This window comes from Pezoporus wallicus, unplaced genomic scaffold (assembly GCF_028554395.1).
Source record: "Pezoporus wallicus isolate ANWC-B61680 ecotype Strahan unplaced genomic scaffold, APGP_CSIRO_Pwel_v1 contig_4325, whole genome shotgun sequence".
Taxonomy (NCBI): Eukaryota; Metazoa; Chordata; class Aves; order Psittaciformes; family Psittacidae; genus Pezoporus; species Pezoporus wallicus.
Genome location: NW_026640261.1, coordinates 23,157 through 49,491, shown reverse-complemented (window position 1 = coordinate 49,491; position 26,335 = coordinate 23,157). Strand labels below are relative to the sequence as shown.

The window sequence follows — 26,335 nt, the reverse complement described above, 5'->3', positions numbered from 1 at the left end:
TAAACACACTCCCCCACACCCCCCCAAAAGAAAGCAGGACAATTTTTATAATGCCTTAGGCAACTTTTAAGAGTAGAGTATTAGTTATTATTATTTTTTGTATTCATGGAGCAGGCATTTAAAAGGTCAGTGTATAAAAACAGAATAAAACTATGTCAGCAATCTGTGAAAACACTGTAAAAGCCTGAATAGCTCATCTAGCAGTACAAGTCTTTGGCCGAGTTGTCAGTGCACAGAAAATGTCCAGTAGAAAGACAGACAAGAAACTGAAACAAAAATCCTTATATTTGAACAGAAGAGAAAACACTGCCATGGTACTGAGCTGATTACAGTTTGTTTGATTTTAAAGAACCAGAAACTGTACCTGAAATGGTAGCTTCCTTCTTTTTGGCCGAATCCACTTCCAGGTACAACACATATTCCAGTCTCTTCCAGAAGTTTCATGCAATAGAACATATCGGGTGCCATTTTATGAACCTAAGGGAATGAATGCTTTTGAACTATTGAAGTCAAAATATTCCAAATATATAGAATTTTATTACTGTTTTTCTTCCTGAATCCTTATCTTACAATATTACTTTCCTATTCTGCTTACTAAAGAGAATGAAGAGCAGTTGCTAGTAGGACAGCTCACACTGAATTAAATAAGAGTATCTCATGGAGGAACAAGGCTGAAGAACCTAAACAAAAGAAAGGTTTTAGATATTCTTGGTTTTCCCCTTAACTTGATTGGAGCATTTTGTCAAATGTCTCAAAATTGAACTTATAAAAATCTAACCAACTGACATTTGACAAGATTAAATTAATTTGAGAGCTGTGTTCCACTTACTATTTTTTCTCCCGAATTATCTACTGACTAAAAGTCTCCTGATTAATAACTATGTAAGTTCTTAAATAGATGCAGGTTATACGCCTAATCAAATAATCAGCTGAAAACTAGACCTATTTATCCTCAGCTAAGCTGATATATTTCCCTTTAAAAAATATTAGATGTTAGGGAATACAGCTCTAGTTAGGATCAAAAAGACTTGTAATTCAGTAACATAGCTCACTGGCCCAAATACATAAAGGTAAAATTTGTAAGAAAGTTTCCCTCCCTCTTTCCTACACTTCCTGAATGGGGCTTCTTTTGCAGGGTCAGTAGTACACTGCCATTCACAATGCTCGTCACATCTCCTGGCCTACCTAACCCAGGTACAGGCAGCAGCTTGGAATTTGCACAGGTCCAGCTACTTGCCCACTGTATGACAATCTATTTAACACTAACATCCTTGGGCAACATTCTCAACATGGAAGCCTTACCACTGTGATGAAATGATCAGGCTTGTTTTCCTCTCTTAAAATAAAAGTCATGTTATATTTAAGATCATACATAGTCAATGAAATACTGCTTTTGTAACTATATGCGCTGCAGGTCTTACATACATATTCAATATTCAGAAAAAAAAAGAAACCGAAACCAAAACCGGACTAAAAACTGCAGTATCACAGTATCACAGTATGCTAGAGATTGGAAGGGACCTCAAAAGATCATCTAGTCCAATCCCCCTGCCCGAGCAGGAACACCTAGATAATGTTACACAGGAATGTGTCCAGGCGGGTTTTGAATGTCTCCAGGGAAGGAGACTCCACAACCTCCCTGGGCAGCCTGTTCCAGTGTTCCGTCACCCTCACTGAGAAGAAGTTTCTTCTCAAGTTTAAGTGGAACCTCTTGGGTTCCAGTTTGTACCCATTACCCCTTGTCCTATCATTGTTTCCACCAAGTAGAGCCTGGCTCCATCCTCGTGACACTCCCCCTTTATATATTTATAGACACTAATAAGGTCATCCCTCAGTCTCCTCCAAACTATAGAGACCCAGCTCCCTCAGTCTTGCCTCATAAGGGAGATGCTCCACTCCCTTAATCATCTTTGTTGCCCTGCGCTGGACTCTCTCCAGCAGCTCCCTGTCCTTCTTGAACTGAGGGGCCCAGAACTGGACACAATATTCCAGATGGGGTCTCACCAGGGCAGAGTAGAGGGGAAGGAGGACCTCTCTCGACCTACTAACCACCCCCCTTCTAATACACCCCAGGATGACATTGGCCTTCTTGGCCACAAGGGCACAGTGTTGGCTCATGGTCATCCTGTCGTCCACTAGGACCCCCAGGTCCCTCTCCCCTACACTGCTCTCTAGCAGGTCGTTTCCCAACCTATACTGGAACCTGGGGTTGTTCCTGCCCAGATGCAGGACTCTACACTTTCCCTTGTTATACTTCATCAAGTTATTCCCTGCCCAACTCTCCAGCCTGTCCAGGTCTCGCTGGATGGCAGCACAGCCTTCTGGCGTGTCAGCCACTCCTCCCAGCTTAGTGTCATCAGCAAACTTGCTGATAGTACACTCAATTCCCTCATCTAAATCATTGATGAATATATTAAATAATACTGGTCCCAGTACTGACCCTTGAGGCACTCCACTAGTTACAGGCCTCCAACTAGACTCGGCCCCATAGACTACAACTCTCTGGCTTCTCTCCTTCAGCCAGTTCACAGTCCACCTCACTACCTGATCATCCAGACCACACGTCCTCAATTTAGCTGTGAGGATGCTGTGGGAGACTGTGTCAAATGCTTTGCTGAAGTCAAGGTAGACCACATCCACCGCTCTGCCATCATCCATCCACCGTGTTATTTCCTCATAAAAGGCTAAGAGATTGGTCAAACATGATTTCCCCTTGGTGAAGCCATATTGACTGCCCCTCATAACCCTCTTATCCTTGATATGCCTTAAGATGGCACCAAGGATAAGGTGTTCCATCACTTTCCCAGGGATGGAGGTGAGGCTGACCAGTCTATAGTTACCCGGGTCCTCCTTCTTGCCCTTTTTGAAGACTGGAGTGACATTTGCTTTCCTCCAGTCCTCAGGCACCTCTCCCGTTTCCCAAGACTTGGTAAAGATGATGGAGAGTGGTCTAGCAATGACTTCCGCCAGTTCCCTCAGCACCCGCGGGTGCATCCCATCTGGACCCATGGATTTATGGATGTCCAGATTGCTCAACTGATCTCTAACCCATTCCTCATCGACTAAGGCAAACCGCCCCATTGACCTGACTTCATCCGAGGTCTCAGGGGTACAGGGCTCTTCAGGACTGCCCGCAGCAGAGTAGACAGAGACAAAGAAGGCATTCAGTAACTCTGCCATCTCTGTATCTTCTGTCACCAGGGCACCCATCCCGTTCATCAGTGGGCCTACATTGCCTCTGGTGTTAGTTTTATCTGCCATGTATTTGAAAAAGCTCTTTTTGCTGTCCTTGACCCTTCTCGCCAGGTTTAATTCTAAGGAGGCCTTAGTCATCCTATCTTCCTTCCTACATCCTCTAGCAGCAGCCTTATATTCCTCCCAAGTGGCCAGCCCCACCTTCCATGACCTGTAAACTCTCCTCTTCCACTTGAGCATACCCAGCAATTCCCTATATGAGCTTACTCTATCTCTGGAATAAAATTTCATCATTAGAAATGGCAGGCAGAAGTGTGTGAAGGTTAAAATGGACTGGGGTAAAAATGACTGACTGACCTTTGCTTCCTCAATGGCTTTGGAAGGAATAAAGATCCGTGGGAAAGCATACATAGCTCCTTGAAGTGGATTGCAGTGCATTCCTGGTATCTTGTTAAACATGTCTTCTGTTAGTTTGGCTTTTTTGGCAAGACTGTTCAAAACAGACTCCTTCTCCTGTTTGAAAGGAAGGTGTTCAGTTTGATGTATTTGAAGCGGCAATAAAAACACCAGAAAAACCTATGATGCTTCAATAAGCCTCCTCAAATTAAGCACTTTCAGGGCTTTGCAGAGCTATTAGAGCAAATCATGTTCCTAATTCCAGTCATACTCTTCAAGACATCAGTGCAAAAATGCATTAGCAGGATACAACTACAAAGCATTGTACATAACCAGTAACCTGCACAAGTCTCTATTTGCAAGCCCTCTTCTTACATTCTTCCTTTTGAGCATTCACTCTTGGCTATTTTTTGAAATCACGTTAGTTGAACCTTTGATCTGACTCAATACTGTAATTTCTTAAGGCAGATTCAGTTTCTTTTTTACAAATGAGAAACTATGTATACTTTAATACAGAATGCCATGTTGTTCAGTTTATAGAGGCACTGGATACCTAAGAACAAGGCTGATTTTACAAGTTTATTTGAACTTACATTCCTGTTTAGATTTTAGTAAAAGCAAATCTTAGTAATTCCTATGTCTTGCTAAACACAGGAGAGAAGTTCAGCAAGAAAGCTGATCTGATAATGCCTTCTTAGTTGTTTTTTTTTTTTGGCTTCTAAACAAAGGAACTGTAAAAGGAATAAAAAATACTTTGAAAGGTAGTCATATTGAGTTAATTTAAAAAGGTAGTCATATTGAGTTAATTTAAAATACCCTGCAGAGTTCTGTAAACTGGTGTTATTACATGATTGTTGGAGAAGAAAGGAAAGGAGTCTGGTCTCTGTGCATATTTTGAGTTCACAGTACTTAGGTTTAGGAAATGCACAAAAGAACAAGAATGTTATTGCTGACCTTTATGAACTGTGAATATGATTCTTCTCCAGGTATTGGAGGATTCACTACAACATCCATTGCTGCTTGTCCTGAGACTGGAGGACAAAGGCGAACAGAAAGCAACTTAACAAGCTGTCCTTTAATTTCTGGGTGCAAGTTAAGGACCTCCATATAACCTCCTCTGTAGCCACATCTGTGATTAAAGTGAACAGATCAGTTAACCTCAAATGTTAAAGTACTGGAAAAGCAATGAACGTGACTGCAGAAGTGGAAAGACATGAGGATCTTACAATATGTAACACACAGATTGTTGAAACAGCTGCTATACTGATGTTTTAAGATGGAATTAAATGATATGTCATTAAGCCCTGGTATCCCATCCAGAGAAGAAGGTGTACATGCAGCTTCCCCGTTAGACAAGTTAACAACTAACGTGGACTATTCACTCTTAAGAGCAAGAGCACATGGCTGTAGCAGTATTCATTTAATCAGAAAATTCTTTTTCTTTCATCTCTTCCTCCCAAGAACAACCAAATCCAAACATTTGTAATATTAAACATCCCAGTGATTCTTGAGCTGTTCCCTTGACTGTTGGAGACCGTATTTTCCTTTATCACAGGTCCAGTTTAGGACTGTAGGATTTCACCTTTGTGGAACTGAGGCATTAGGTGTCTGAAATAAATATATTTATTATTTGGCACTTTGAAAACCACTGATCTAATCCATTACTCTGTGCTTTAAATGCTTGTTTTCCTTTTCTTAATTGTTTTCAGTTAAAATTATAAAAGATGGTGGATTACCTTCAAGTCACTAACATAAACGGCCATCCAACCAGATTAATGAGGAAGATGAAATATAAAAAAAAAAAAAAAAAGCAGACTTACTCGCCCATGTATCCCTTAGAGGTGGAGTGAAAAGAGGCCAGCTCAACATTGTTATAGTACTCGGGTCCCATCTCATACAGAATCTTTTTGAAAGAATGAAACTGGCATCCTTCAGAGTACACATTGTCCTGGTAAACCTGAACAGTCAGAAGACATTAATATGCTCTGTTCTCCCAACTAAAGATAAAAGATGACCTTTTAGAGAGCCAGGTCTGAAGAAACAGTGGTAACACTCAAAACTTAAAGCTATTAAAAGACACAAGGTTCTTTGTTAAATAATAGTTACTGTAATGATGCATTTTATCTCATATGGCCATACTTAATAGTTTAGCCTTTGGAAGAACAGTGAGTGTCTTTGTATAACTTAACCTTTATTTGCACTTTTTAATTGATTTTTCTTCTGTTTCTTTCATTTGAAGTAGTCTGAGTATCACATATGTTTCTAGGTCAGTTCCAGCAAAATTACTTCTTGTGTCTCCTTGCTCATTTCCCCTACTCTGTCCAGTTCAAATCCAGATTAAGACACCTCTCATATTAATCCTCTGATATTAAGAATATTGCATGTTTGTTCATGGCTTAAAATGCTAACAGAGAATCTGTTTCCTGCACTTAAAAACCACCAGTACCACACATGGAAAAAAATTACACCTTTGTATGTGTACTCTTATCTGTGCTTTACGGAGAAAAGAATATTCCATTACCTCATCAGCCAGAAGAAAAAGTTTCTCTTCCCAAGCAAAGTGTATCACATCTTCAGTGCACTTTCTGCTTTGCACCTGTCCTATGGTTTGATTTTTAAAGCAAGAAGAAAGTTAGTGGAGCATTTTTATTTATAGAAATCTTTTCACCCAGACCTAGTTAGACTATTAGCTTTTCAGTAAGATATCCTTCTTTCTCAGAAAATTGCTACTGAATTTTGTAATTCAATTTACTAAGTGTGAAATTAAGGAACATCTTTGGAGGAATTATGGTTCAAGGTAACAGTCCATCTAAAGCAAAGGAAATGTGAGATATAGTAATTTAACTTATTAAGAGTACTCTGCGTATAACAGATCATTTGAAATACACATATGATGGTTAAGTGGGAGCTAGTTTCTCACTAATCAACCTCAGCTACTCAAAACCCTAAATTATTCTGAGGAAAGCAGTGGTTGCCACTGAGTTCAGAGTGTTTCCGTAACACTGAAAATAAGTTTCTAAAAGTAAGACATGCTGTCCTACTTAAAGCACTCATCTCTACAATTCAGCTTTACGTATTTCATAGGTATTTAGAATTTGCCTGTGATGTCAAATGAATGGAAGAAGGAAAGAAAACCAAAATGGTGATAAAACCCATCCATTAACCAAAATTGCTACAGACCTGTGGGATTTCCAGGATTGATGATGCAGAGGACTTTTGGATTGCAGTATGCCTTAGCTTCCTTCAAGGAACGGCGAAGTTCATTCACATCTAGAGCCCAGCAATTTTCTTCATCCAAATAGTAGTTCACCTGGATAGCATCTAGGTCAGATATGGCTGCTGAATATAAGGGATACTGTGGTATAGGGATCATCACTCCTGTTCGGGATTTTCCACCTCCTGAGACCAGGATCTTTAAAATGGTCTGGGGAAAAGGTAGGAATAAGGAAGAAAAAGTCACACAGCAGAATTAATAGTATACTCTAGAATAAGTTACTAATCTTCTTAAAAAATCTAGAGTTAAGGTATCTAGAAGCATACAGTCAACTTCTTATATCAAAGGGCATTTATTTATTTCAAGTTAAGTTACTGACTGAGGGAGGATGGTCTAACTCAGCTTAATGGAATTCCTCTGAATGTCGTGGCTTCTAAAGACCATGTCTGATCAACTACAAAATTTAGGAAAAACATTCTGAGCATAAGCCAGAGGGAAAATTGGAAACAGGAATATCAAGATCATGATTTTCCTACAGTCCCTAGTTGTAAACAACCAACAACAAAACCAGCTAGCTCTTGCTTGCGGCCTTCCACTCACCTCACTAACCACATGAGGCCAGTAAATAAACCCAGAAATTAGAACTAGGGCCTGTGGAGGTTCTCCTTTGGAACAGAGACACAGAGAGTAGGAGCAATTGTGGCCAGATGGGAATAAAGCTAGAGACTCACATTATGGTTTCATTTTCAAGTAACTAAAGAGACCAAAAGTCTGCATGTCTTGTGCTAAGGTCTGAAACAAGGAGGCACAAAAGTACAAAATGTAATCAGTTCTAAGTAATGTTAAATTTGATGGCTTTGTAATGGAAAATAACTGCGGTGCTTGAAGGCAGTTGACATAGTTTCAGGCCCTCAGGGCTTCAGTACAAAAGGTGTGAGAAAAGAAGAATAGAAGGACAGGACCTGGGGATGGGGAGTATCTGGGACTATCAGAGGTCCAGGGTAGGCACAGATAAACTAACTGATAAGTAAAGGGACAGGATGATTGCTATGCTTGGGGTGTTAATAAACCCATTAAGCTGGTGTAAGCATCTACTCGGGAGTATCCCAGACTAGCAGATGCTCAGGATGAGAGCAGTTAAACTAACTGATAAGTAGAAAGCCAGGATGCTGTTGATTGCTATGTCTGTAATGTTAATTAAGCTTGTTGGGAAAAGTAAACGACCCTTAAAGGCCACCATATTTTTGTATGCATGCCGGAAACTTTTTGGTAAATTATGTAATATGCTCAGTGACCATATGAGGATGACCTGTATAGCAATTCGGGGACACACGTTAGGAGGAGCTATCCCCCGTGTCTCCCGGCGCCGCAATAAAGAATACCTGCTTGTCAACTTGAAACTCTGCTGGCAAGTTTGTTCCTGGAGTTTTCTCCGAATCAGGTCACTCCAGAGTATTTGCCTGTGCCCAGCGACTGTGTGTCTGTGTGTGTCTGTGTAGGTTCCTTACATGTGAATTAAATAGAGTTCACTTGGTGCAGGAATGGAGAGATTTCTTGCCTTTATAATCAAGGGAGTACTCTGAAGTACAGATTCAATCAAAACAGACATCCTTATCATTATGTAATCGATAGTGTAAAACCAAAAATATCTCTTCAGATATAACAGCAATATACTTGAAGTTTCTTGCTGGTTCTAGAACAAAATCTGCCTTTCTGTGCCTCTTGTCATATACTAACTCAGCTGCTAAGCTAATGATTTATAATCAACATAATTTTGCACCCACCACTAGTTTAAAAATACCAAGTATCCAAAATGTATAATCAGGACAAAGTGCAAATTTAAAAACCCTTTAACACTATCTGTCCACTAAGTTGTTTTATCCTTGGAAGTGCCAAATAATGAGACTCATTGTACTGCTGACTTTTCATCACTAGTAAAATCAAACAAGCATGGTACAGACTTGATATGCTATGCTGCCATTCTTGACAAGCTGCCAGTGTAATGAGTAAATTACTGTTTGTTAATCAAATCTTGCTTGCTTAGGAGTTACTTGCTTAGAGTTACTTGCTTGCTTAATAGTTACTGGAAAATTACAGTGCTTTGACATGTTGCTTATAGACCGCGGGTATCCCTTAAAGTAAATGATGCATGGGGAAGGCGATAAGGAGCCTTCCTCCCCACACCCACCGGGAGACAGAATGAGACCCCTTATCTACAGGTCACACAGATGCAGAGGACGCCCGGAGGTGACACGTATATCGGATGAAGAAGAGTATAAAACCAGTGACTTTGGGGAAGTGGGGTGCGTGCTGTTGGCAGAGCGGAGACTCCCCGGCCGCCCAGCGCTGTTTTGCTTGCTGTTGCTTGCTCAATAAACCGATTTGATTCATTGGTCTGGCTCTCGTCAATTTATTTGAGCCACATTTATAACAATTTTGGTGCCGTGACTCGGATAGAGGCAATCTGGTGTGAAGCCCTACACAGGGGAGGCGCCCCGCTGTATAGTGGCCCTTGCTTGGGTGTTTTCTCACCATACCCTCTACCGACAAATCCTAAATTCGACAGCAAGCAAAAGAAAGCCGGCAACCCCGTAATCTTTGTGCACGAAGCTCCGAACGAAGACGCAGGAGTGCGTAAGTATAGGCCGGTTACCCGTTCGGTTGGGGTTGGGTATCCCGGAGTGTGCCTGTGTGAGATGTCCAATTAAGGACGAAGCGAGTGCGGACCCCTTAGTAGTGCAGTTCTCATCTCCCACGAGGGACTGGGCCACGAACAGGGGCCAAAAAGACTGTGTGCGTGTGAGAAGGCACTCCGGAAAATGGGACAGAAGAAAAGCAAGCCTTCTGATTCCATGGGGGGGTCGGAGCTTAAGGCTAAGCTACCCCAAATACCACCGGATAGTCCGTTGGTATTGATGATTAAATATTGGGATGACTACCCTTCTAGGCGGGGTAAGGACGAAGTAAAAATGGTACATTATTGTATGGAAGTTTGGGGAGGTAAGCTGATTAGAGGTTGTCCTGGGTTCAGCAGTAGCAGTCATGTTGGCGCCCACGTTGGGCGCCAAAAAGAACTGTTGTGGTTTAAACCCAGTCAGGTAACTTGTTCACTCACTCCCAGTGAGTGGTGCCGAGCTGACAACAATCAAGGTCCGTGTCCCCCCCCCCCACCGGGGCTCTCCCCTTCCCCGCTCCCAGAGGAACGGGGAGGAGGATCGAAAGAGTGCAACTCCTACGGGTTGAGACAAGAACAGTCCAGCAACCAATGTACAACACAAATCACCACCGCTACTATCAACTACAACAATGATAAGGGAAAATAACAAGGGAAGAGAATACGATACCACCGGCCAAGAAAACGAGTTCCACCCGGAAGCCCGTGTCCTTCCGGGTAACTCCCAGTTACCCCCCACCCCGGCCATGACATGCTGTGGTATGGAATACCTCCCTGGCTAGCCCGGGTCAGGCGCCCCATCTCTGCTTCCTCACAGCTTCCCCTCCTCCTTGGCAGAGCATGAGCCTCACAAAGTCCTTGGTCAGGGTAAACATCACTTAGCAACAACTGAAAACATCGGCTTCACCAACACTGTTCTCAGGCTGGAAGTCAAAACACAGCACTGCACCAGCTACCACAAAGGAAAAAACATGACTGCTACTGCTGAACCCAGGAGAGAGGTGATCATTTATATTGGCCCATATTTGGGTCCTGTAAGGACTGGATCTGCCAGTCTTTAAATATTTACGTTAACACAAAGGAACCATTTAGTTTGGAGGAAAGCAAGTATGCAAGTTTATGGATAGGATCCTAGACTAGGACAAATTTATATCCTTTGAAAGAAAAGGGGGGGCAAAGAAGAAGACGCGGAGTGAGGATGAAATCCCCATTTCGCCTCCCCTTTATATACCACCACCACTGCCACCGCAGCCCTCTCCTCCTCCAACAGCTCCAAACGACCCCTAGTTCTCCCAAGGAGAACAGGCGGGTGACCCGGAGCCAAAGTAGGGCAAGGGAAAGCAGGGGTAATCTATATCCCCTCCGAGAGGTTGCAATGGGAGGAGCGCAACCTGGTATGGGGTATGTCTCTGTCCCTTTAAACTCAGAAGACGTTAGAGACTTTAAGAAGGAAATGGGTAACTTATTAGAGGATCCCCTGGGAGTTGCAGAACGAGTAGACCAGTTTTTGGGGCCCAACGTTTACACCTGGGATGAACTGCAGGCCATATTGGGTATTTTGTTCACAGCAGAAGAAAGGGATATGGTCCGGAGGGCCGGAATGAGAACTTGGGACCAGCAACATCAGCAAGGTCCCGTGGCGGATGTTAAGTGGCCCCTCCAGAGACCTAATTGGAATAATCAAAATGAAATGGATAGAGGCCATATGCAAGACTTAAGGACTATCATAGTTCAGGGGATAAGGGAATCGGTCCCTAGGGGACAAAATATTAACAAAGCCTGCAGTGAACACCAGAAGAAGGATGAAACCCCTACGGAATGGTTAGAGAGACTTAGAAAAAAAAATCTCCAACTTTATTCAGGGCTAGATCCTAGTACTCTGGTAGGGCAAGCCTTACTAAAAACACAATTTGTAGCTAAATCATGGATGGATATTAGGAAGAAGCTGGAAAAAATAGAAGATTGGCAGGACCGCGGTTTAGATGAACTACTGAGAGAAGCTCAGAAGGTATATGTTCGAAGGGAAGAGGAGACGCACAAGAAGCAGGCTAGAATGCTGGTAGTGGTGGTCAGAGAAGGACAGAGGGTACCCCCTCCTAGGAAGGGGCCTGAATCCTGACAATCGGGATCGGGACCCCGGAGGCCTCCAAGGGAAAAAGAACAGGGAACAGTGCTTTGTTTCTATTGTGGAGGAAAAGGACATGTTAAGAAAGACTGTAGAAAGAGGATGATGGATGAGAAGATGTTCAAGGAAGATTAGGGGTGTCAGGCGCTCTATCTGCTGGGGACTCGAGAAAGAACAGAGCCCTTGATAAAATTAAAAGTGGGTCCCTGGCAACAAGAAGTTGAGTTCCTAGTGGACTCAGGAGCGGAAAGATCAACTGCTCAAAAATTGCCCTGAGGATGTAAGATATCCCTGGAGACGGTACAGGTTATTGGAAACAAAGGAAAACCAGGAATAAAAATTGATTATTGAGAATGAGAAAACTGGTGGGCTCATAAGTGCCTTTAAGGGCGGCTACCTATATCCAAAAGGGGAGACGATTGGAACAAGGGGAATATACCCGAGAGCCCTAAACTCTGCCCTCAAGGATATTAGGATTCAACTATGGCCGAGCCCCTGAAGACTGCAACTGCTGCCGAGAAGAAAAATGACCTCACTGCTCCAGGCAACGGAGTAGGCGATGGAGGCAGAGACGTACTAAGGTGGGGATATAGAAGAGCCATAGTTACCAAAAGTTTAGGGTGGAAACAGGCGATGGGCCAGGTGGGTAGTAAGACCTCTACCAAATTTCAAGGGAAGAACTGGAAATCTGGATTTATGAGAGGAGGTAACCCACCAATTTTCTGGATCATCTATTGGATATGGGGATGGACATTAATCCCGGTAAAAGGATATGTCCATCAACCTTTCAAGTGGACCTTGTACAGATGGGAAGATCAACAAGTAGTTCAAAGTATAACCACATCAGGAGGGCCCACTTTTACTGCTAGCCTCTGTCAACGAGTACCTAGAAGCCCGTGTTTAGATCGTGTGGGATTTTACTTCTGCCCAAGTTTGAATCCAGGAAGAGGATATTGTAATCACCCCGGGGAATATTATTGTGCCTACTGGGGATGTGAAACAATAGCCTCAGATTGGGTCCCTGGAAATCCGGACAAGTTTTTAAGGGTACAATGGGGGCCTTATAAGGAACCAGGAGCCGATAGCAGGGGCCTCATTTTAATAAAGAAGGAACCAATCCCACAAGATCCTAAACCTGTAGGACCTAACAACGTATTAGCAGAAAAACCATCAGAGGAAATTCCTAAAATAGACAAAGTGGGGGTTAAAAATGACACAATAATTTCCAGCAACTCAATGATTCTCGTATTAAATGACAGTCAAAATCCTAAGGACAGTAATGGAGACAACTTTCTTTGGAAATTAATGAAAGCTAGTTACCAGTTGTTAAATGCCACCAATCCCAACCTAACCAAACATTGCTGGCTATGTTATGGGATAAAGCCTCCTTTTTATGAAGCAGTGGGAGTTACTACAAAGGCTAGGCGTGTAAATGGTTCTAACCCAGCAGAATGTACATGGGGAAAGGAAAATCAAGGGATAACATTGACTCAGGTCACTGGGAAGGACAGATGTATAGGAAAAATTCCAAAACGTCAAAAACATCTATGTGAAGTTAATACAATTGCTTCTAAACAGGAAAAAAACAGCTAAGTGGTTATTACCAGCCAAAAACGCCAAGTGGGTTTACTCAAACATAGGTGTAACACCTTGCCTGTCGCTAGAATTGTTTAATGATTCCTCAGATTTTTGTATCCAAGTAATGATAATACCAAGAATTCTTTACCATCCTGAAAATTTTATGTATGACCACCAGACTGCCCAAGACCATCACCTGTTTAAAGGAGAACCTTTCACTGCATTAACGATAGCCTCTTTAATGATCTTGGGAGGTACAGGAGTAGGTACAGGAATAGCCTCATTAGTAAAACAAAGTAAAGAATTTCACACCTTAAGAATGGCTGTAGATGAGGACTTAGTCAGAATCAAACAATCCATAAGTGCCCTAGAAAAATCTGTACAGTCGCTATCTGAAGTAGTGTTGCAAAATCAAAGAGGATTAGACCTAATGTTCCTACAACAAGGAGGGCTTTGCGCCACAGTTAAGGAAGAATGTTGTGTGTATGCTGATCATACTGGAATTGTAAGAGATACCATGACCAAGCTACGAGAAGGACTAGAAAAAAGAAAAAGGGAGTGAGAAGCCCAACAAAGTTGGTATGAGTCATGGTTTAATTACTCTCCATGGTTGACTACATTACTGTCTACCATTGCAGGGCCCTTAATATTGGTAATTCTGGGACTAACTTTTGGCCCCTGTGTGTTTAACAAAGTGATTGTAATTGTAAAAAGCAGGCTAGAGGCCGCCCACTTGATGCTCATTAGGGCTCAATACCAGCCACTAGATAAGGAATCTGCAGTAGAAGATGCCTTAATTTTAAGCCACTCCAAAGATTTGATGAACAAAATGGTAAACAGAAAAAGGGGGGATTGTAATGAGTAAATTCCTGTTTGTTAATCAAATCTTGCTTGCTTAGGAGTTACTTGCTTAGAGTTACTTGCTTTGACAAGTTGCTTATAGACCGCGGGTATCCGTTAAAGTAAACGATGCATGGGGAAGGCGATAAGGAGCCTTCCTCCCCACACCCACTGGGAGACAGAATGAGACCCTTTATCTAACACCCACCGGGAGACAGAATGAGACCCCTTATCTACAGGTCACACAGATGCAGAGGACGCCAGGAGGTGACACGTATATCGGATGAAGAAGAGTATAAAACCAGTGACTTTGGGGAAGTGGGGTGCGTGCCGTTGGCAGAGAGGAGACTCCCTGGCTGCCCAGCGCTGTTTTGCTTGCTGTCGCTTGCTCAATAAACCGATTTGATTCATTGGTCTGGCTCTCGTCAATTTATTTGAGCCACATTTATAACACCAGGTTAAGACTTGGCATCATAAACTCCGGAAAGCCAATTCACTAAAGACCTTTGGAGAACTGCTTGTGTCAGAACACTGTCATTCTGAACTCTGCCACTAGATGTCATTTTCAATAAAACAACAAAAGCCAAACATTTACAAACAAGCTGTAAGAAGCTGCCTTAATACACTCATACCTTCTACTCTTCAGTGCTTATTATCTTAACCACTGAGGACACCATTATTTAGTCTGAATGGAATGAATCTCCTAAATTTATATTTAGGTCCCTATGTAGTTTACACTACCTTTTCAAAAGGTACAAGGTAATGTATATTAACAGACTTTGTTTCCATGTGCCTGTTTCTTAGCTGGCATCTTAAATCCACATAATTGGATGCATCGCAAATCCACTTAACTTGACTGCAGTACCTGTTAGATCAAACTCACAGGAGTTGTGAGACCAAATGTTCAACAGAGATTTGTATTTCCAAACAGAGATCTGTATTTCCAAAAAATTACACCAAGAAGAGACAGATTTCATTTTAACGCTTACAGTAATACCATCACTTGCACCAGTGGTAAGATATATGTTATCTGGATCTGCAGGAACCCCTCCATCTCTTCTTTCAATATATGAAGCAACATCTTCGCGGATACAATTTATACCTGGACTGGCAGTGTAAGATCCTGTGAAAAATGAGAAGAGAATTGATTAAAATGAATAATCATATTTTCTGTTTGCTAGCAAAACTCCTGAGCTAATATTGTATGAAGTTGTTTGTATGTATGAAGGCTTTGGACCCCCAGGATTGTTTTTTTGGGGTTTGGGTTTGTTTTTTTTTTGTTTGGGTTTGTTTTTCTAAGAGTAGGAAAGGGTGTTGGTTTGTTCACAGAACAAAAGAGTTCATTTAAAATTAGACAAATATAAGTAGCACTAAAATATAAACATAATAAACCAGACTGGTAAAAAGTAGTATTTAAAGGCTACTAGGCAAACTGGGACAGCAATCCCATTTTTACTAACTCCAAGTTGTTTACTTTATGTTGAAAACCACTGCAGAATGTCAACCAACACCTATTTAACTAATGGGAAAAAGGCAAAGAGGTAGCATGTGATAGAGAAAGGGAAATAACTTCTTTAAATCCATGACAAAAATAAGATTTCTATTTGCAATATGAAAATAATATATACCATTTTCTCCAAGTCTGAAACCCTAAAAATCTTAAACTGCTTCTCTCTCCACCCACAGCCTCTCCCACAACTGCTTTTCAGTTATTTGTACCAGAAGCATTTAAGATCAGCCTAATCTATAGGCCTCGTGCAATTTACAGAGCATAACTAATAATCTTAAATAAAGTAAAATGTCAGATGCCTGTGCATATCATTCCTGAGCATGTGCAATAAATAAAGAGGAAAAATAAGCCTAAGTCAAGGTGAAGAATGGATTCAAATTATGAAGCTAAGACTGATGGACAACAAAGTGACAAGTTGTCCATCATATTTGAAAAAACACGGCAGTCAAGTAAAGTTACCAATGACTGGAAAAGGGAAATATAACCCCCATTTTCAAGAAGGGGAAAATGGAAGATTCAGGGAACTACAGAGCAGTCAGTCACACCTTTGTGCCTGGAAAAATCTTGGAGCAGATTATACTGGAAAGCATGCTAAAGGACATGAAAAAAAACAAGGTGGTTGGTGATAGACAATATGGTTTCACTAAGGGGAAATCATGTCTGACCAATTTGGTGGCCTTCTATGATGGGGCTAGGGAACTGAAGGACAGGGGTAGAGCAGTTGACGTCATCTACCGGGACTCGTGCAAAGCATTCAACACTGTCCCGGATGACATCCTCATCTCTAAAGTGGAGAGACATCGACTTCACACATGGACCACTCAGTGGATAAAGAATTGTCTGGACGGCCACACGCAAAACTTTAGGTAAACAACCGGGTTTGGGGAAGCCTCCCCTAGACACCCGCACAGGTTTTTTCTCATCTTCTTCTATTGATTCCCAGTGTTTCTACGGAAAGGAATATGGAAAGTCCAGGGATCGTGACTGATTAGGAGTGCGGTGAGGCAGTTTGTGTGGGCAGGTGAGCGGGACGGTGAGCGCTTGTCTTATGACCAGGGCCGGGGCTGGGAGCTCTGCTCTGACTGCCCCGGCGGTGATCAGCGTAGGCACCCAGACAAAACCTATGAGAGGGGAGGCTGCAGCGCAGAGCTCGTTGTGTAGAGGGTGCTTGCACTGGCCTCTTAAGGCGAGGGTGCACAATGGGCAGGGCTGCACTCGGTGTGCCCTGGTGGAGGTTCTCTTGCAGCAGGTGGCTGAGCTGCGGGATGTTGTCAATAGGCTGAAAGATGTCAGAGAAGCTGAGAGGAAGCAGGTGATTTGGAGAAATCTCCAGGAACTCGCCAACAAAGTTTAAGTTGACAAGCAGGTATTCTTTATTATGGCGCCGGGAGACACGGGGGATCACTCCTCCTAGCGTGTCTCATCCAAGCATCAGTCAGGCTGTGATTATATTGTCCTTAAACATACATATTCATTGACTGATTGATGGCTTGGCTTCACGAGCGAAGATTTGGGAAGGGCTTTAACCACGCTTACTACAAGCACGATGACCAAGGGCATGTGGGATATGCAAATCTGGTTTGAAAAAAAAAGGGTGCTTATGCAATCAGGAAGTGTCTGACCAGGACTGTCATCTCCTGAGCGATCTCGAGCTACCCATGCGCTGGTCCGCCCGCATGCAAGGTTGGATCTGCAGCTTCCCATGCACCTTGTCACCTACCGTTTTGATCCTCACCTGTCCATACAGACAAGCGAGAGTAAGCCCTTCCAGCCTGCACAGTGGATTTTTTTAGGGGAGTCACAGCTTGTGCAGAACTGGCCCCACCCTTTACACCTGAGGTTTAACTGCCACGGCCTAGGACGGTGACAGCAAAGTCCACAGGTTGTAGGTTTTGTAAGAGTGTCCTTCTCTTTGATGGAAGACCATACAAGGCTAGACGAGCTCCATCAGCCTGGGTTTGAAGACAGGAGTTTTCCTTCTCCTATGAGGAAGGCCCGTCTTCGCTAACGAAGATTTGGGAAGACCTTTACCCACGCATTCTGAACAAGACTGTCATCTCCTGGGTCAATCACAAGCGACCGATGACGCAATAGCACAACATCAAGCGTCTAGGCGGGATTCTGACTTAGAGGCGTTCAGTCATAAGCCCGCAGATGGTAGCCTCGCGCCAGTGGCTCCTCAGCCAAGCGCACGCACCAGGGGTCTGAACCTGCGGTTCCTCTCGTACTGAGCAGGATTACTATTGCAACAACACATCATCAGTAGGGTAAAACTAACCTGTCTCACGACATATTCATTAGATTACATACATTACATCATACTTTTAGAGATTGCTTCCTGCATGCACACTAAAGTGTGGTACTGGGCTTTGGGGCCCCTGGTGGTTCTTTCTTCATCACTTTGTTTTAGGATCCTTGTCATATCAGTAACGCCCAGGCCATTCTGACAAAGCTTATCTTAGTAATTTCCTTTTCTCTATAGTTGATAATGAAGCCTAAGGTACTTGAAGTTACTTATTTACAACCCTATTCTTCAGTCAACCCCCTTCTTCGCAGGAGTGCTTGCTCCAGGCCCAAACCGTGCAGGGGCCTCAAGCCTCCATTGTAGCTCATGGAGGAAAGAAGGAGGCTGTTAACCCAGGAAGCTGGGAAATAGTAACAAAAAAAAAAAAAAAAAAAGGAGGAAGAGGACAATTAAAACCAAGGGTCTTCCTCCTAAATCTGGTGTCCCCACCCAGAACTGCTTCCCAGATCTGGAGGGGACTAATGAGGAAACACACTTGCAATATGAACAATTGGCTGATGCGCTGGTAAAGATCACTAGTGGTGCTGCCAGGAAAAAGCAGCGGGTCATAGTAGTAGGGGACTCTATCTTGGAAGGCACAGAGGCACCCATCTGTCGGCCTGACCCAGTCTCAAGGGAGGTGTGTTGCCTACCAGGGGCTTGGATCAGGGATGTTGCAGACAGGCTGCCTGGTCTAGTAAGTCCCACTATTACCCACTTCTAGTCGTCCATGTGGGTGCTAGTGATATAGACAGCAGTAGCCCAGAGAACATTAAGGACCACAGAGCCTTGGGAGAAGTGGTTAGGGGCTCTGGAGCTCAGATAGCCTTTTCATCAATTCTCCAGGATAAAGGGGAGGACCTTAAAAAGGCTTAAGTGGATTTGCCAGGTTAATAAACAGTTAGAACAGTGGTATTGAGAACATGGGACTTGATTTGGGCGGCCAGGTCTACTGGGGGCTGGTGGAGCTGGTCTGACAATAAAGGGGAAGAGCTGTTTTGGTAGGAGGCTTGCCAGGCTGGTCAAGAAAGCTTTAAACTTGTTGGGGGAGGGGGGCATCATTCCATCTCAGCACTCCCAGTCAGGTGCCAGCACCTATAATAAATGCTTGGAGCAATGTAGAGATATTCCAGCTGCTCCAGCCAATGAGCCGGCTTCAGTTGGAGCTTGGCTCATATTCCTCTATACAAACGCCCATAGTATGGGGAACAAGCGAGGAATTAGAGATGTGTGCATGTCTACGGGGGTATGATATAATAGGCATCACAGAAACATGGTGGGATGGCTCCTATGACTGGAGTGTTGGAAAGGAAGGTTACAGGCTCTTTAGAAAAGACAAGCCCAGCAGGCAGGGAGGGGGAGTTGCTATTTATGCTAGGGATAGGCTGAAGAGTATGGAACTCTGTCTGGGGACAGGTGAGCAGTCAACAGAGAGTTTGTGGGCCAGGGTTAAAGGGAGAACAGCGATGGGAGACATTGCTGTGGGGATCTGTTACAGAACGCTTGATCAGGAGGACTCTGTGGATGAAGCGCTCTATAGACAGATAGGAACAGCCTCACTCTTGCAGGCCCTTTTCCTCATGGGGGACTTCAACCATACTGATATCTGTTGGAGCGACGGTATGGCCCAGCACAAGCAATGCAGGGGGTTCCTCAATTGTGTGGAAGACAGCTTCCTTCTGCAAGTAATAGAGGAGCCGACAAGGAGAGGTGACATGCTTGACCTCCTGCTCACCAAAAGGGAAGGGCTTTTTGGAAATGTGATGCTCCAGGGCAGCCTTTGTTGAAGCGATCATGAGGTAGTCAAGTTTGAGATCCTCAGGACAGTGAGAAGAGCGTGCAGCAAGCTCACTGCCCTGGACTTGAAGAGGGCAGACTTCGGCCTCTTCAGGAACCTGCTTAGTAAGGTTCCATGGGATATAGCCATAGAGGGCAAGGGGGCCCAAGACTGTTGGTTGATAATCAAGGGTCACCTGCTACAAGCTCAGGAGTGTTGCTTCCCAACTAGAAGGAAGTGCAGCAGGAGGGCCAGGAGACCTCCTTGGATGGATAAGGAGCTGCTGAGGAAACTTCAAAGGAAAAAAGAGGCATATAAAAGGTGAAAGACAGGCTGAGAAAGTTGGGGCTGTTCAGCCTGGAGAAGAGAAGGCTGCGTGGAGACCTCAGAGCAGCCTTCCAGTATCTGAAGGGGGCCTATAGGGATTGTGGGGAGGGACTCTTCATTAGGGACTGTAGTGATAGGACAAGGAGCAATGGGTTCAAACTTAAACAGGGAAGTTTAGATTGGATATAAGGAAGAAGTTCTTTACTATGAGTGTGGGGAGGCACTGGAATGGGTTGCCCAAGGAAGTTGTGAATGCTCCACCCCTGGCGGTGTTCAAGGCCAGGCTGGACAGAGCCTTGGGTGACATCATTTAGTGTGAGGTGGGTCTGCCCATGACAGGGGGTTTGGAACTAGATGATCTTAAGGTCCTTTCCAACCCTAACATTTCTAAGATTCTATAAGTTGACTTGTGGATCCTAAAATGCTGTTTGATGTCATCTACCTGGACTTGTTCAAAGCATTCGACACTGTCTCGCATGACATCTTTGTCTCTGAATTGGAGAGAGATCAATTTGATAGATAGACCACTCAGTGGATAAAGAACTGGGTGGATGGCCATATGCAAACAGTTGTGGTCAATGGCTCAGTGTCCAGCCGGAGACCAGTAACGAGTGGTGTCCCTCAAGGATCTTTCTCGGTGACATGGACAGTGGGATTGAGTGCACCCTCAGCAAGTTTGCTGATGACACCAAGCTGTGTGGTTCGGTTGTGTCGTGGTTTAAACCCAGTCAGGTAACTTGTTCACTCACTCCCAGTGAGTGGTGCCGAGCTGACAACAATCAAGGTCCGTGTCCGTCTCCCCCCCCCCCCTGCACCGGGGCTCTCCCCTTCCCCGCTCCCGGAGGAACGGGGAGGAGGATCGAGAGAGTGCAACTCCTACGGGTTGAGACAAGAACAGTCCAGCAACAAATCACCACTGCTACTATCAGCTAAAACAATGATAAGGGAAAATAACAAGAGAAGAGAATACGATACCACCGGCCAAGAAAGCGAGTTCCACCCGGAAGCCCCTGTCCTTCCGGGTAACTCCCAGTTACCCCCCACCCCGGGCATGACGTGCTGTGGTATGGAATACCTCCCCGGCTAGCCCGGGTCAGGTGCCCCGTCTCTGCTTCCTCACAGCCTCCCCTCCTCCCTGGCAGAGCATGAGCCTCACAGAGTCCTTGGTCAGGGTAAACATCACTTAGCAACAACCGAAAACATCGGCTTCACCAACACTGTTCTCAAACTAGAAGTCAAAACACAGCACTGCACCAGTTAACACAAAGGAAAAAACATGACTGCTACTGCTGAACCCAGGACAGGTTGATATGCTGGAGGGAAGGAATGCCATCCAGAGGGACCTTGACACGCTTGTGAGGTGGGCAGATGCCAACATTATGAAATTTGACCATGCCAAGTGCAAGGTCCTACACCTGGGCCGGAGCAATCCCAGCCACAGCTACAGGTTGGGCAGAGAAGAGATTCAGAGCAGCCCTGCGGAGGACTTGGGGATGTTGGTCGATGAGAAACTTAACATGAGCCAGCAGTGTGCACTCACAGCCCAGAAAGCCAACTGTATCCTAGGCTGCATCAAAAGGACTATGATCAGCAGGTTGAAGAAGGTAATCCTGCCCCTCTACTCTGCTCTCATAAGACTTCACTTGGAGTACTATGCACAGTTCTCATGTCCTCAGCATAAGAAGGACATGGAACTGTTGGAACAAGTCCAGAGGAAGGCTACAATGATGATCAGGGGACTGGAGCACCTCCCGTATGAAGATAGATAGTCTGCGAAAGTTGGGGCTGTTCAGCCTTGAGAAGGCTGAGTGGAGACCTCATAGCAGCCTTCCAGGATCTGAAGGGGGCCTATAAGGATGCTGGGGAGGGAGTCTTCATTAGGTACTGTAGTGATAGCACAAGGGGTAATGGGTTCAAAGTTAAACAGGGGACATGCTCCATTAAGCATTGAGTCCCACGATTCAGTGAGGATATTCGAGGACCTGAACTCAATTTTCAGGTCTTCTACTCTTAATTTTACTCAACTGATAGCTTAGATCAGAACCCATCTGTTTGCAATGTAGGATGCAAATAAATAAACCCCACCCAAAAAATGTTACCCCACATGCAAAGTAAGTGTTGTCAAAGGAATCCCAGAGTATTTGATTTGAACACAACAGAAGTTGAGGACATACCTAAGCCTTCATATATAGTCTGGGAGTAGCAAGACTCAATATTATGAGTAGAGTTTTGCCAAATAAAATTTCACTGTAAGTGAGGTTATTTAGTTAATATCCAGAGGTCAAGACATTCATATTAACTTTGCAGTTAATACATTTAAAGAGGCCAATATAGATGTGGGAACAATGCTTCAAATGCCTTTACCATATCTAGTGAAGGCACTTTTTTGTTAGATGGACAGCTTTTGAAAATAAGGTTTTATTAGAACACATCACTTCAAGCTACATGGAGGGATCAGGTTTTAACCTTTGCTTTTTCCCATGAAAGCAAATTTCGCATTCCCAGACATGAAGAGAACAGCAGTAAGATGTCATGCTAACAACGAAGTGATAGGAGTCACCTCCATTCAGCTGCACATCCACTTGCCTCAGACTACATGTTTATGGAGTGCTGTACAGAGGCTGATGAGCAACTGAGACCAAGAGGAGGGCCTGATACATGATACTAGAGACAGGGAGGGTGGAGAGAAGGCATAAACCAGTACAGCAGATCAGTAAGGTCTACAGTAGTTTTAGTTTTCAAAAATTTGCACGGTTAGTCACTGCTTATCAGTAGGCCACACCATGAACTCTTCCCCTATCATTTTGCCCTAGGCTACTCCCATTTGACTTGTAATCATATAAAACATGATTAGGAAATTTCAGCACTGCAGATATTGAAACTACCATTGCTGATTCTAGTACAAACAGGAACAACTAAAACTTAGACGCTTACCTAAGCTGTTTCCTCCGCAACCCTGCAAGATCCGTCTGGCTCGCTTTTTGGCATCTTCTGGAAAATTTGGGCTGTCCAACAGGTTTGGGTATGTACACAGTGCCACTACCTAAAGTGCCAAGAAAATGTAAATTGGCCACTTCTCAATGGTTATTTTAAGTTGAAAATATTACTCTTAACTTTCTTTGGAAATTAAAATAACAAATACTAGCTAATTTAAAACAAAGGTTATCGATGAAGAGTTTGCAGTTGTTTTGTTAAGGGTAGTGCTTACAGAAGTAAAGAAATCTTCCTGGGTTCCAAGTTCTGCTCATAAAAACAGTTACAGAATTATTAACTATGAGTATTACAAACAGTGAAGACTGGAGTCCAGGTGAGCTATGCATAGTACAAACACACTAAAACACAGTTAATTATTCATGATATCTCTAAACAGCTCTATCCTCCACTCTTTGTGTATTACTAGCACACTTTATTGACAAGAAACCAAGAGTTTAAAATGGAGCAGAACTGAGAAATATGATCAAATTTTGAAGCCCCAGTTACATGTTCGAATAATCCTTCCCAGAAATAACTTATAGTTATTACTAATTTGAATTTGTATGAAATAATTAATTAAAAAAGAAGTGGTGATATAGAACATAGTAAAAGTAGAAACATGACCTAGCAGTATTAAGTTTATGAAGGAATGTAAGACACAAAGAATCTAGATGGTAGGGGGTTGGAACTAGATGATCTTAAGGTCCTTTCCAACCCTAACTATTCTATGATTCTATATCTGAGATCAGATTAATTTTTTCCAGTGTCTCATTTTTATGCTTACATGGTGTAATATGGATAGGCTGTTGTCATCTTCTGGGACAGTGACTGAAGAATTAATCCATGTGTGCACACAGTCATGGGGAGGAAGAATTTCCCATTTACCCAGTACTTTATTTAATAACATTGGTTCTGAATAATTTGTAAGAAGCTCTGGTCTTCCTAGTTTGCTAACAGTTTGCTGTATAGCTCAATTTTATAATCTCATCACCTGGACCCCCAGTTTGATAGGGCTTCAGTTTGTCTTGGAACTCTGAATTTACATTATTATAGACTGTGAATATTACATGTGTGTGTAAGGGATGCTCAGTAAATAGTGTAATACTAGTTTTAAAATTTGCTTGTGTTTTAGGAATAATACACAAAGGTGAATGCTGTTGTAGTCTTTCCTAAAAGTTAACCAACCAGAGGTAAAATGTGCAAGATCAGCAACATTACAACTAGTTGCACCCAACTGCATGAAGATTTTAAACTGTCAGATGAAGAAAGGCATTTGTTTTTTTCTTTGAAGACAACCACTCTCTTTTTTGAAGTGCATTATTGATAATGAATGTGCCGACTGACAACATAGGAGAATTTTCAGGAGAATGTATGGATGGGGAATATATGAAACATAAGGAAAGCTACTGTGTTGAAAGAGGACATTCAGCAAGCAAGGTATAGGACTTCAGCTCAGAAATCAAAATCTGTAATTCTTTACAAAAGAACTATGTTAAGTCTAAGTGCATCTAGGGAATCATTTATGCTACTACACACACCAGACAGATTTTAAGGCGTTCCTGGTAATCTAATAAAAAATTAAGAATAATATTTTATAATTTCTTACCTGACGGAGGAAGGTGATTGGCCTCTGTCCCATCGCATGCGCATCTCCAATGTTGGCTTTAATTACTTCAGTAAAAGGTTTTTTGATTCCCTAAAAAGAGAATATTCACAATGCATTGTTAGGGATGAAGTAGATGATAAGGAATTCCTCTTTTTTGGTATCTGTCATACGGCTGTACCTAAAGAATGGATAATCTCAGAACAAATAAAGTGTTTAATGTAAAGCTTAAGACATTTCTTATATAATACTGCCAGTAAATCTTAAATGCTTTACATAAAAGATGCTGACCTTTAGTACTTTCTAGAGTAAAACCAGTAAAGATACTGCTTGCTTATTTGTTTTCTCTTTAGATTAAATATTCATTGTGCAATGACCCCATTTTTCCATACATATGTTTTACAAAATATATCATAGTAAGGCCCTATATGAAAAACAGCAGAAGTGCTAAATAATCGCCATGAATACTTAAAAGCTTCCTAATCTTGGAAATCTGAACAGAGAGCTGTTTTTCCTATGAGGGACTGGATACATCATGAGAACAGAGAGAAAACAGTTGATGAATGCTGATTAGCAATCACAGCTCTTTAAAAAGTGAAATAAAGGGGAACAAAGACAAGGAACTGACTGGTAGAAAAAAACAAAAACACACCATTGATTTAAATAAAAAAGATTAACTTAAAGGAAAGGCTAACATTATAAGAAGAATAAATAAGGTAGGCAAAAACAAATTTATAGCTTTTTGAATTTTCTAATGAATATTTAAGTATGGGAGATAGTAGAGAGACTTTCTAACAGCGACAGAAATTTCACGTGGATGAATGAACTGCAAAATTAGACCGATACATTTTCTATACACAATTACCTATAACATACTGCTCTGGCTGTAGACTGAACTCACAAGGCCTCTTCCTGTCCCATATATTTACAAGCAAGTTATTGGATTTGGATATAGAACATGTGGCTGACAAGCCTTAACTAATTTTTGCCTTTCTACCATGTGTTAAGACTTCAAAGACAGAACAGAAACCAGATGTGCAAAGGTAACAATCACCAAAATATTAGCAGTCACCAAGGATGCAAATTCCCAGATATACCAAGATTTGGACATGTACAGCTGTGTAATGTGGCTGAGAGGTTATGCAATAACGTGATTCAAATCCTCAATACAGATCCAGTCCATCATTTAACTGATAGCATTTAAGTTTTTCTTTTGCAATAGAAATAGGTAGTTAGAAATGGCATTAAGACAAGAGAGTTGGACTTTCATGATCCTGACTCAAATGTGTTATTTTTATAGAGACTTAAATTTAGCAGGATTTAAAAAAAAAACAAAAAAAACAACCAAACCTGTGGAGACTGTTCTCACGGGAGAATAGATACTTGGTACATAAATTCTGAATAATCCTGAAAGATACAGCAAGGCCATGAGAGGCCCGAGGAAGCTTAAGCAAGAAAGATAAGAAGAAGCTGGAATTCACCGAGTTATGAGAACTGTGGACTGTTGGCAAGCTTTCGAGGTCAAGTTCTCACACCTGTGCTTAACCAATTATATATTAGTCAATAAGGGTCTTCAAGACATGTATCCAATCATAATATGCCAAATCACTGTAAGTGCATGTAAGCAATAATATATAAGGAGTTAAGGCTTTGCAATAAATGGCTTTTGTCTGATCACATTGATCTCTGACTGAGTCCACATATTTTTTCTGCAGCACAAACCTTCACTTAAAATAATTGAAAGTGACACACAGACTCTATCATATCATTTGCTTTTATGTTTGCTGATCTAAGTGAGTGCTTAAATAAGAGTTGTATTTCAACCTTAAATAAGGAAAT

At 42.6% G+C, this 26,335-nt stretch overlaps 1 protein-coding gene across 1 annotated transcript in view; it reads right to left on the bottom strand.

Moving 5' to 3' along the window:
• Positions 1 to 210: 210 nt before the first annotated feature.
• The window catches only part of LOC130604069 (alanine aminotransferase 2-like), a 42,136-nt gene continuing 16,011 nt past the window's right edge, over positions 211 to 26,335 (bottom strand). The window contains exons 2-10 of the mRNA XM_057418327.1: positions 24,500 to 24,589; positions 22,855 to 22,963; positions 15,012 to 15,145; positions 6,772 to 7,015; positions 6,113 to 6,192; positions 5,412 to 5,548; positions 4,546 to 4,720; positions 3,553 to 3,708; positions 211 to 477 (exon numbers count right to left, since the gene is read on the bottom strand). Coding sequence (XP_057274310.1) covers positions 226 to 477; positions 3,553 to 3,708; positions 4,546 to 4,720; positions 5,412 to 5,548; positions 6,113 to 6,192; positions 6,772 to 7,015; positions 15,012 to 15,145; positions 22,855 to 22,963; positions 24,500 to 24,589 — 1,377 coding nt within the window. The 3' untranslated portion in view covers positions 211 to 225. The remainder of the gene's footprint in view (positions 478 to 3,552; positions 3,709 to 4,545; positions 4,721 to 5,411; positions 5,549 to 6,112; positions 6,193 to 6,771; positions 7,016 to 15,011; positions 15,146 to 22,854; positions 22,964 to 24,499; positions 24,590 to 26,335) is intronic.